Below are 11,050 nucleotides of genomic sequence, written 5' to 3'. Positions count from 1 at the left end.
GCCAATTTTCAGCGCTATAGGCAATATTGTGCTCTCAATGGCGGTCTCTTCCCAAGCGCCCCCCCCCCCACCGTTTCCTTAACATCCTTTTTTAACAGAAACAATAGGAGATATACATCAATATGGCAGGAAAGACAGAGTTAAGGTCTTTTCTAACTATCTTTCTAAAGTTTTTGGCATTGAACCTGTTCCTTTCTGAACAAACCGCCTTTCTACATATTTTGAAAATTAATTTTGGAATATGTAGTACACATAGTTGGGACAAAATTTAAAAGGATAAAAGAACATGCAATAACATGTCTCCTTCCCACTCCTGTCTCACATCCTCTGAGTTTCCATTTCCAGAGACAACCACTATTTCAAGCAAATACTGTGTGTGTGTTTGTGTGTGTGCTTTCTGTACAACTGTATAATAGCATAGTGTGAACTTTGTACTTAACTCTTGTGTCCTTGATGCTGTATGTTATTAGACAGCATTCTATTTTATAGTGTACAAAGTTATTTTTTTCTAATGAAGGTTGATAGTATTTGACCATATGGATAAGCCATCGTTTAATCAGTTTCATATTGATACTTATTCAGCTATTTCCAATCTCTTGCTATTTAAAAAAATGTGGCAATGACTCTCCTTGTGCATTTTTACAAAGTTGGAGTCTATCTAAAGCTTAAATTCCCAGAAATGCATTTGAATATTACCAAATTGCTTGCTGGAGAGGTTGTACCGATGTATATTCTTGTCAATAATTCATGAGATCACCTATTTCCCCTATACCTCCACAGTTTTTCCTAGAACTTAGCCCAATCATTACCTGCATGTTTTAAATGATGACGAGTGTTGATGGCAGTAACACAGGGACTTCCTTACAAGCCAAGCAATTAAATTCTAGAGCAAGCTATTTGGGAGCATTGGGGGAAGTCCTCTATTGAAGATGGCTAAGAATAAGCCACCTTTGTGTTTTATGCCCAGAATAATTTATCACAATATATAGTGATTTTATAAAGAGAAACAGAAAAATCCTGAATGTCCATCTAGTCTGATGGTTCTCAAAGAATGGTCGGCAGATAACTTGGATCAGAATCACATGGTGGGAGGGATAGGGCTTGTTGAAAATCCAGATTTCTATTTCTAAAAGCGATATGCTTTCATTGTAAAACATTTCAAAAAGAGAAGCAAAAAGAGAAGAGTAATAATGCTGATGCTGCTATAAGTGCTAAACCTGAATTTATCTGATTTGAATCTTCACAATCCTCTGAAAGCAGTTTTGCTGTTACTTTTTCCTCTCACATTTTATAGGTGAAGAAACTGAGGCACCATGAGGTTGTCATTTTTACAACATGATAGTGCTAATAAGTGGTGTAACCACAACTTAAACTTTAGTATTTCTAAAGCCTGAAGTTGAATTCCAGAGCATGCACTCTGAATTTTATTTTATTTTATTTATTTATTTTTTAAAGAAATAGAAAGCTTTTCTTTGATGATAAATATTTTCTGTTTCAAAAATAAATTAATCTAAAAAGGCAACATTTTGGTTGGTAAGACATTGAGACCATTAACAAATCCGTGAGTCAAATGGATACACGGAGCAGTTTCCTTCTGCACTTTTGACAGTTAGTTTGATTTCATTTAGATTTTTGACTTCTCCTAGGATTACCGCTTCATAAGTCAAACTCAGGGAAACCAATCCACCTAGTTTAAAATAAAATGACGTTAATTCCCAATTTTTCTAAGAACTTCATTCCTTCTCACATCTTTTCTTTGTCAGCCCCAGGACTGTTAGCCAATGCTCATGGAAAGGAAATTTTTATCACTTATGGCTGGCAGTATCTATCTCTCTTTATTGGGTTATAACAAATCAACCTGGCTACAGTTTTGCATTGGGATTTTTTTAAAAGATAATACACACGTACTTTTTCATCCAAACTTAGAAATTACATTTGATCAATTAGAACAAAATCTGTAGACAAAGTTGATACCATAATGCTTTTGTTTGCATTAAACTAGAGCAAGACCCCAGCATCCAGAAAGTTTCTGGTCAGTGATAAAGTAGAGCACTGTACCTTGGAACCAGAGAAAATTGATGTCCCAAGTATACAGCAGACCCAAGGCCCTTCCAAATACTTCCCCATTTGCAATTTTCTCCTCTGGTCTCTCTTCCCAGCTCTGCTCATGAAGGTACTGTCTGTTCCTGACAGTCCCATGTGGACATGATTCCTAGGGAATCTTTTGTTCAGCCGATGGCAATCCTTCTGTGGACTTCTATTACTTGTGTTGGCCCTTCTGTGTTATTTGCCTAGCATTCAGTTCTCTCAAGCTTGTGCACTCTGAATTTTAGAGCACAACCTAGAAATAAATATTGCCAAACATTATGTGTTGTTTTGTTCTTGGTAGATTTTTTTTTGGGGGGGGGGCAGCACCTGTACTTAGTTTCATCAGAGAAACCTTCCTTAGCTTTCCACCTAAACTAGATAACACATTTCCTCTTATTGTATCTTGGATACAATGTGTAGTGGGTACAAGAAGATAGGGAGATGCAGAGAATGGAGCTCAGGCAATATCTCCAAATATTATGTTATTTATACAATGCTCTAGCTTTTAATTAATTAATTAACTAATTAATTAATTAATTTTTTAAAATGTTTATTTATTTTTGAGAGAGACAGAGACAGAATGCGAGTGGGTTAGGGGCAGAGAGACAGGGAGACACAGAATCCGAAGCAGGCTCCAGGCTCTGAGCTGTCAGCACAGAGCCCGATGCAGGGATCGAACTCGTGAAGTGTGAGATCATGACCTGAGCTGAAGTCAGAAGCTCAACCGACTGAGCCACCCAGGCGCCCCTATTTTATTTATTTTTAAATCTTCATTTATTTATTTTGAGTGAGAGAGAGAGAGAATCCCAAGCAGGCTCCGTGCTGTCAGCACAGAGCCCAACTCAGGGCTCAAACTCACAAACCATGAGATCATGACCTGAGCCGAAATCAAGAGTCGGTCGCTTAACTGACTGAGCCACCCAGGGGCCCCTCTAGCTTTTATATCAATATTATTTTATAAGGTTGTACTAATTTATATTCCCACCAGCTTTGTATGAATGAGGGGTTTCTTTATATATTCTTTATGCCTGATATCGATTAGGTCTCCAAATGTTGTATACTTTTATCAGTCTGTGGAATACTTAGTGCCTTTTTATTCTGTAAATACGGTTTCCGTTAATGAACATCAGGGATGTTGTGCTGAAAAATCTTCTTTAAAATAATACATTGTTGTACACACTTCACGGTTTGAAATTTTTTTGGTGTGGATGGAAAATCCCATTCTGGCCTGAAGGATCTGAGCTATATGGGTCATCCTGACACACGATTTTCAATCTAGTTGCAAAACTTTAAATAAGGAGTTTTCAGACCCAACATTCCACGTCTAACCTAAATTTGAGATTTCAAAGGGAAGAGGACCCTGGACTTGCTTCTAAGTTCAGGCCTAGGCTTTTTTTTTTTTTTTTTTTTTTTTTTTTTTAAATGGAAAAAAAACAAAGCCTATTTTTTTTTTTTTTTTTTTTTTTTTTTGAGAGAGCGCTAGCGGGGGAGGGGCAGCGAGAGGGGGGGACGGAGGATCTGAAGTGGGCTCTGCACAGACAGGCTGACACCAGTGAGCCCAATGTGGGGCTCGAACTCACAAACTGCGAGATCATGACCTGAGTGGAAGTTGGAGGCTCAACTTACTGAGCCACCCAGGTGCCCCTCAGGCCTAGGCTTGATGTTAACACTTTTACACACAGCATTGCTTTGCTTTGAGCCTATCAAAACACTGCTTCATTTAAATTTCACCAAAATTTTACTTCACCTTTCCTCGCAATCCAATAATGACCCTATTCTTTTTTTGCTTGATGAGATGGTCCAGGTTCTTCTGGAGTCCAGTATCCCTTGCTGCAGAAAGTAAATAAAACTAACTCTGGGCTACAGGCTTGTTTCTAGTGGTCTTTACTGGATGGCTTAATCAATCTTTTTTTTTTTTTCCCCTTTTGGCTTAATCAGTCTTAAACTGCAGGACTTACATCTGAAAATAACAGGAACAGTTTTGTCTCCCTTTTTACAGATTAAGAATAAGGTGGATTCTCATCTACTTGTAATTAAATCCTGCTTGAGGAATTATATTCATAGTTAAGAATATAACTTTGCTTTCAGTTCCTCTAACATTCCAAGCTAACAGGAGTGGCTGTTTTCTCTGCAAGGAAAACTCCCCAGTTCTTGCCTGGGGGGTGGGGGTGGGGGTGGTTCAGCTCAAAGGACACTTCATCCAAGGTCTCCTTGACCATTCTCATCTAAAGTAGTCATCTTTCCCCACGTTTCCCCGCTCCCACCCCGTCACTCTACTGCATCATCCTATTTTATATTCCTTTTCTTCCCCCACTCTCTGAAATTATCTTTTGCACTTATTAGTAGTTGTCTAACCCCATCAGAATGTAAGCTCTAGGAGAGAAGGTACCACAACAGCTCTGATAGTCGCAGGATCCTCGGTGTCTAGAACCCTACCTAGAACCCTGGCACTTAGCCCTCAACAAACATTTGTCAAATGAAAGAACAGATGAGGAACTATGTACTTTATTTTCCTCCTTCCTTTTTTTAAATTTTTTTTTCAACGTTTATTTATTTTTGGGACAGAGAGAGACAGAGCATGAACGGGCGAGGGACAGAGAGAGAGGGAGACACAGAATCGGAAACAGGCTCCAGGCTCTGAGCCATCAGCCCAGAGCCCGAACCTCCTTCCTTTTTAAACACCATCCAAGAGCACCCACCTGGATTACAACTCCGGCTTGAACTAGGTAGTAGGCGTTAAGCCTAGCCATTGGCTGGAGTATTTGCCGTTGCCCCTGGCAACCACTGTTTCCCACCAGTTGTGCCTTCGCCCCGCTTGGCCCCGCCCCATACCGTCCTTCCCCCGTACCGGGGAGCCGTGGCCCTGTGGTAAAATCGGTGCTTGCCCTTTAAGCGGCGGGACTTCTGGTCAACGTCTTCCGCGGCCGCCGGAAGGGGAAGTTTCGCCGCCGAACGCTCCCTCGCTCGTCCGAATTCGGTGGCGCCACGTCCGCCGATCTCCGCCTTCTTATCGGCGACTTGGGCGGCTTCCGCCTCGACACCTTCCACTCGCTGAACGGGCCGTGTCGTGAGGGGCCAGGGACTGGGAGTCGGCGGCTGTGCGCATCCTGGCCACCTAAAAGGTGAAGATGTCGGACATCGGGGACTGGTTCAGAAGCATCCCGGCCATCACTCGCTACTGGTTCGCCGCCACTGTCGCGGTGCCCTTGGTCGGCAAACTCGGTCTCATCAGCCCGGCCTACTTCTTCCTCTGGCCTGAAGCCTTCCTCTATCGCTTCCAGGTACTGACCAGCGCGGAGGGGCGTGGAGACTACAGGTCCCAGGAGGCCCGGCGGTGGCGGAGCGTAGACCGGCATGTCGTTGGCGCGCGGTGCCTGGTGGGATTTGTAGTGCGATGGCTCCAGCGGTTTAGGGCGAGGTCCTGTGGTTTGGGGGCGGGGTGGAGGCAAAAAAGGGGTCTGGAGCTAGGGCACGGATGGTTGGAGAAGTGGCTTTGGCCCATTGGGAAGGGACTGATTTTGCTCTTCTATTAAGATTATGCTCCCTGCCCTCTGCATTCAGAGAAGGAGCCAGTGGGAAGGTAATTCTGTGATCGTTGTTAATCTTTTGGACGCCGGTGATTAGCACCCTGGTTCTACCCGGAGCAGGTGCCCTCTGACCTTCCTCTGCCACTCACGTGGGTGCCATGAGGATGTCAATTTACTCAACATTCAGCCGAGTACTTCTTATGTTAATAGAGGCTTTTTTTTTTCTTTGCGGGAGTGGTTTGTGGTCAGATGCAAAGAGTGGGTTTGTTTATCTGCGTTCCACCTAGCCCCGACCTAGTATGTGACATGTAGTAGTAGAATGTATGAAGGGACGAGTAAAGAGGAAATTGTTCCCAAAATAGAAGGCCTTGCTATTTAAGCATGAAGGAAACTTTCCAGGGTATTTCTGGCAAGGGAATATTAGTTTCCCGGAGATTATCTTTATTCACTAGATTCTGTGATTTAGATCTTTACTCAGTGGCAGGTCAGGTACTAAGATTTGACATTAATTTGAGCATATTAATTGGCATGTGGATAACCTGCCTTGTCTCCCCCCAATTTACTGTTTCTTAGTCTCTGCTGCTTGTTCCTCATCATCCTGACCTTTAAATGTTGTGATGTGCCCCAGGGATCAGTTATAGGCCCTTTTCTCTACCGGTCCCCAGCTATAGGAGATCTCATTTAGCTTCATGGGTTTAAATACTTTCTATAAACTGAGGACTCTCAAATACAAATATACATATTTTCAGTTCAGATCTGTCTCCTGATATCCAACTGTCTGTTTGAAATTACCACTCGGATGACTAATAGGCATCTCAAATTTAACATGTCCCCAAATGGTTACCCTTTTCCTTTGCCCTAGAAGTAAAGAGCAATTTCATTATTGCAGGAGCTCAAGCTACCAGTTATGGAGTCATCGTCGACTTGTCTTTCTCCCACATCCCATAACTTGCCAGCTACTAGTTTGCTCTACTTTAGACATACGTCCAGAGTAACAGGTCCCTTTTCATTCTCCATTGCAAGCCATTATCATTCCAGCTCAGGTCCTTTCCGTCTTTTCTGTAGACAGCTGGAGTGATCCTTTCGAAATATAAATCAAGCCTGTCTGTCCTCTATCCCGAACCTTCCATGTCTTCTCAAATCAGATGTATAAAATGCAAGTCCTTCCAGTGGCCTGCAAAGCCCCCTACTGCTGCTCTGGCCTTAACTGCTGCTACTGTCCATCTTGCACCTTAGGCTCCACAGTGGAATCCTTGCTCTTCCTTCAGCAGCTGACGCCCTCTCCTCAGGTTGCTAGCATGTGTTGTTTCTCTGTTTGAGGACGATAACCTTGATTTACCTCCTTACCTTCTTCAAGTCTCTTCCCGGTGCCACCTTATTGGCAAGGTGTTATGGATTGCCCTACATGAATTAATACCCCTCCTTCACTCCATCTCCTTTGTGCTTAATTTTACTTGCTACATATCACCTGTTGGCGTTGGTTAGTCAGCTTCCCTTCAGAAAAGAAGGCGCCACGAGAACCAGATCCCTGACTTGTTTACCACCGTCTTTGTTACCTAGAATAGGGCCTGGCACATAGCAGGTGCTTTCATGTTGGTTGAATGCATGGAAATAGTTGGCACTTGCCAGTGCTGGGCACTGGAGCTACAATAGTGAATAGGACAGAAAGTCCCAGCTCCCATGAAGAAAATAAGAGAGAGGCATATGATCGAGGGTGACTTAAGGCATATAACATTGGATAGAGTGTTCCAGAAAGGCTTCGGAGAAGATGCCTGAACTGAAATCCGAATGCCGAGGTGCCAGCTTTGGGAAGATCCGGCTCTGGGGACAGCCTTCTAAGAACATGGGTTAGCAAGAGGAAGGCTGGGAGGCAGGCCCCAGAAACGGAAGGAAGACCGGATAGCTGGTTACAAGTCAGCTGTAGGGATGAGGATTGGCAGATGCAGACAGAGATAACCAGGGGTGAGTACGATAAAGCACGGATGGAAAGGTGGGCTGGGCTTGGGTTGTACAGGACTTTGTGCTTTGAACTTTATTTATTTACTAAAGAATTTTTTTTAATGTGTTATCTATTTTTTGGGAGAGAGAGAGCATGTGAATGGGTGAGGGGCAGAGAGAGGAGAGCAAGATCCGAAGCGGGCCCTGTGCTGACAGGCTGACAGGCTGACAGCAGCTAGCCCCTTGTGGGGCTTGAACTCACAAACTGTGAGATCATGACCTGAGCCAGAGTCAGACGCTCAACTGACTAAGCCATCCAGGTGCCTCTGAGCTTTATTTTGAAGACACCAGGAAGGCTTTGGAGCATTTTGAACAGAGAACTGGCAAGATTGCTTGACCCCTCTGTGGGACGGACTTAGCACCCGGGATGGGGGAGAGAGAGAAATCCAGTTAGAAGGCAAGAGAGATGATGTTTTGGGTCAGGGTGACTGCAGAGGTAGAAGTAGGTAGATTTTGGAGTAGCGTGGACAAGGTTGCTGCTGAATGAATGTGGCAGGGGAGTAGCTGAAGGAAGCAGGACTCAAAGATGCCGCTCTTTCCACAGTGGATGGTGGAGTCCTTTACCAAGTGGGAAATGTTTAGGATGGCGTAGGTTTGGGGGGCCAGGGGAGGGTGTGGATGAAGAGTTTCTGTGTTGGCCATGTTACGTCTAGAGATGTTTCTTAGGCATCTGAGTGCAGAAGTCAAGCAGGCAGTTGGAGATTAGAAAATGATGTGGGCCTGCTGCCAGCTCTGGTTATTATTTGTGACCTAGTGGCTGTTGTGCACTTTGTGCCTGGTGGGCAGCATGCTGGGTAATATGTGCGCAGGAGGAGCGGTGGTTGTAAGTCATTTTGTGAGAAGGATCTGGTCAAAACTGGCTCTTTGACCCTCCTTGCAAAATCTTGCTCACTTGTGTTGTCAGACTGGTAAAATAAGAAAGCCTTTCTAATAGACTGCAGGTGAATGTTGACAGATGTGCCTTGATTAGAAGAGTCATCATTCGTGTCCCCCCTCCCGTGCTGTTCCCATCTTCCTTACATTGTTCTGTCGTCCTGAGAGCTGGGAGAAGCAGTGGGGGGCAGGACAGTGCGCTGGTTGTCCAGATGGGAAAAGGCCAGTATCTAGACCTTCTCTCTGCTGCTCTGGCTCGTGCCCATTCTGGACAAATTTAGCTTTCAGACCCACCTAGAGGAACTCATTTGCAAATGAAGCAGCTGAAAGAAAACCTGCATCTGAGAGGTCGGTGTGTGACAAACAGCATGCGGTGTGCTTTCTGCTGGAGGCTCATCTTTTCCTTCGAAGCTGAGCCTTGAACAGCTTAAAAAAATTGGGGATGATTGATTTAGAATTGCGGATTCATGTTGGAAGAGATGAAAGTCACTTTTCCTCCTTATCTTTAGGCTTCATCTGACTAGCTTGTTGGTTTGGAACTGCAGAGTTTAAAGTATTATTTTTCTTAGTTTGGATGGGATGTTAAGACTCACTGTGCCGTTATCTAAAGTTCCTAGTCCCTCACGTTCAACACGCGTTGATCAGATAGCTACTTCATAATGATGAAATAAATGTCTTCCTGCTGGTCCTTGATGACCTAGTCCTGCAGCCCTTCGTGCTTTCTGAGCTCGTGTCTCCCAGGGCTGTCTATCTCTCTGGACAGAGGCACCGCACCTCCTTGCATCTCTGTTGTACTTCCACGCCACCTCGTTCAGCTCCCACGGGCATCCTGAGACCAGTATCACTCCAGTTTGTAATCATCTCCAGTTCCGGTTTCTACTGTGGTGAGTCAGATAGTTTTGACCTGCCTCTTTCAACTCCTTCACATCGTATCTACCAAAACACACAGTTAAGTGTTTAGCAAACATTTTTGAAGGTGATTTCTTCCAAGTCAATTATCTACTTTCTCTTAAAATAGAAAGACCAGGGGATTTCAAGGAATTGAGTCATGGTTCCCCAAGACCTGGCTCAGCCCCGTATTCATTATATGCCCTCAGGCAAGTTACTTAGTACTCTTTCTGAGCCTCAGTTTCGTTACCTAAAAGTGGGGGTCATTTAATACCGTATGAACTCTGATCTAACTCCATAGATTATAAGATGCACCATCAATTTAATACAACTTTTTGGAGGGGAGGGAGAGTAGAAATTCCATTAAATGAATGTATTGGATTGTAAGCCACATACTAATTTTAGAAACACAAAAATGAGTGTCTTCAAATTGAAGAAGTATGTTATCTACTCCATGCCTCTGTCATGTAAAATTCATAGCAAAATGTAAAGTTCCCAGTATATATTCTCGTAATAAGCTGTTCAAAAATAGTGTCCATTTTTATTTTCTAGTGAATAGTAATTCCTTCCATTACTGCCTTTTCTCTCTGGGCATTAAGAGTCTAATTTTTTTTTTATTTTTTAGTAAAAAAATTCTTTTAATGTTTATTTATTTTTGAGAGAGAGAGAGACAGAGACAGAGTGTGAGTGGGAGGGGTAGGGGTAGAGAGGAAAGGAGACCTAGAATCCAAAGCAGGCTCCAGACTCTGAGCTGTCAGCACAGAGCCCGATGCGGGGCTCAAACTCACAAACCGTGAGATCATGACCTGAGCTGAAGTTGGACACTTAACTGGCTGAGCCATCCAGGGGCCCCCCAAGATTCTAATTTTAATTTGTAACTGAAATTGAAATGTGACTGCTGGATGATTATCCTGTATTTTGCCCCCTTAAAAGCATCCTGACTTCAAGTGGGAAGAGATGAACTCTCAATTTCCCTCATTTGTTTTCAGGAATCAGAAGAAATGGCATCCGCCAAATCTGTGATTTGGGCTTTGTGCTTATATTTGCCAAGCTTTTGCTTTATGTTATTTACCTTTAACCTGATGATAGCAACCCTAGCAGATTGAATTAAGAGTGTATTGGGGAAGGGGCACCTGGGTGGCTCAGTTGGTTAAGTGTCGACTCTTGATTTTGGCTCAGGTCATGATCTCACGGTTTGTGAGATTGGGCCCTGCCCTGGGCTCTGTGCTGGCAGCAGGGAGCTTGCTTGGGATTCTCTTTCTCCCTCTCTTTGCCCCTCCCCCGCTCACGTTTGTTCACTCTCTTTCTCTCAAAATAAATAAACTTAAAAAAAAAAAAAGCACACCGGGGAAGAGAAACCTATACATTGCATAACCAGAAGGGAGATGAACTTGGTCTCTAGGCTGAGCATGGAAGTAGCCTCAAGGTTTGGATTAGAACTTTAGTGGCTAGTGTTTTGGTATGTGTAGCTTTAATGTCTTTCCTTAACAGTCCTGTCCACTTCAGTCTGCTTTATACGTTTACAAGTTGCTGAATTTTTAAAAACTGAATACCTGTGTATAACCAGCACCCAGATCAAGAAGCAGAACATACCAGTAAACCTTCCTGTAGCTCCCTTCTGGTAACTGCCCCCTCCAAGGGTAACTACTGTCTTACCTTTTAGTATCATAGATTGC

At 43.6% G+C, this 11,050-nt stretch overlaps 2 protein-coding genes across 3 annotated transcripts in view; one reads left to right on the top strand and one right to left on the bottom strand.

Annotated features, from left to right (window-relative positions):
* TBC1D31 (TBC1 domain family member 31) overlaps positions 1-4,865 on the bottom strand; it is a 96,930-nt gene extending 92,065 nt beyond the window's left edge. Inside the window, exon 1 of the mRNA XM_040494343.1 lies at positions 4,788-4,865. The gene's annotated coding sequence lies outside the window, so the exon portion shown is untranslated. The remainder of the gene's footprint in view (positions 1-4,787) is intronic.
* Positions 4,866-5,001: 136 nt separating this feature from the next.
* DERL1 (derlin 1) overlaps positions 5,002-11,050 on the top strand; it is a 28,250-nt gene continuing 22,201 nt past the window's right edge. The window contains exon 1 of one of the 2 annotated variants that reach the window (XM_040494350.1): positions 5,002-5,369. In XM_040494350.1, the coding sequence (XP_040350284.1) occupies positions 5,217-5,369 (153 nt within the window). In that variant the 5' untranslated portion in view covers positions 5,002-5,216. The remainder of the gene's footprint in view (positions 5,370-11,050) is intronic. The other variant, XM_040494349.1, reaches the window with a different exon arrangement.

The sequence above is a fragment of the Herpailurus yagouaroundi genome, unplaced genomic scaffold, assembly GCF_014898765.1.
Source record: "Herpailurus yagouaroundi ecotype Mexico unplaced genomic scaffold, PumYag 186, whole genome shotgun sequence".
Classification (NCBI taxonomy): Eukaryota; Metazoa; Chordata; class Mammalia; order Carnivora; family Felidae; genus Herpailurus; species Herpailurus yagouaroundi.
The sequence above is the reverse complement of the archived record's forward strand: the minus strand, read 5'-3'. Positions and strand labels throughout refer to the sequence as shown.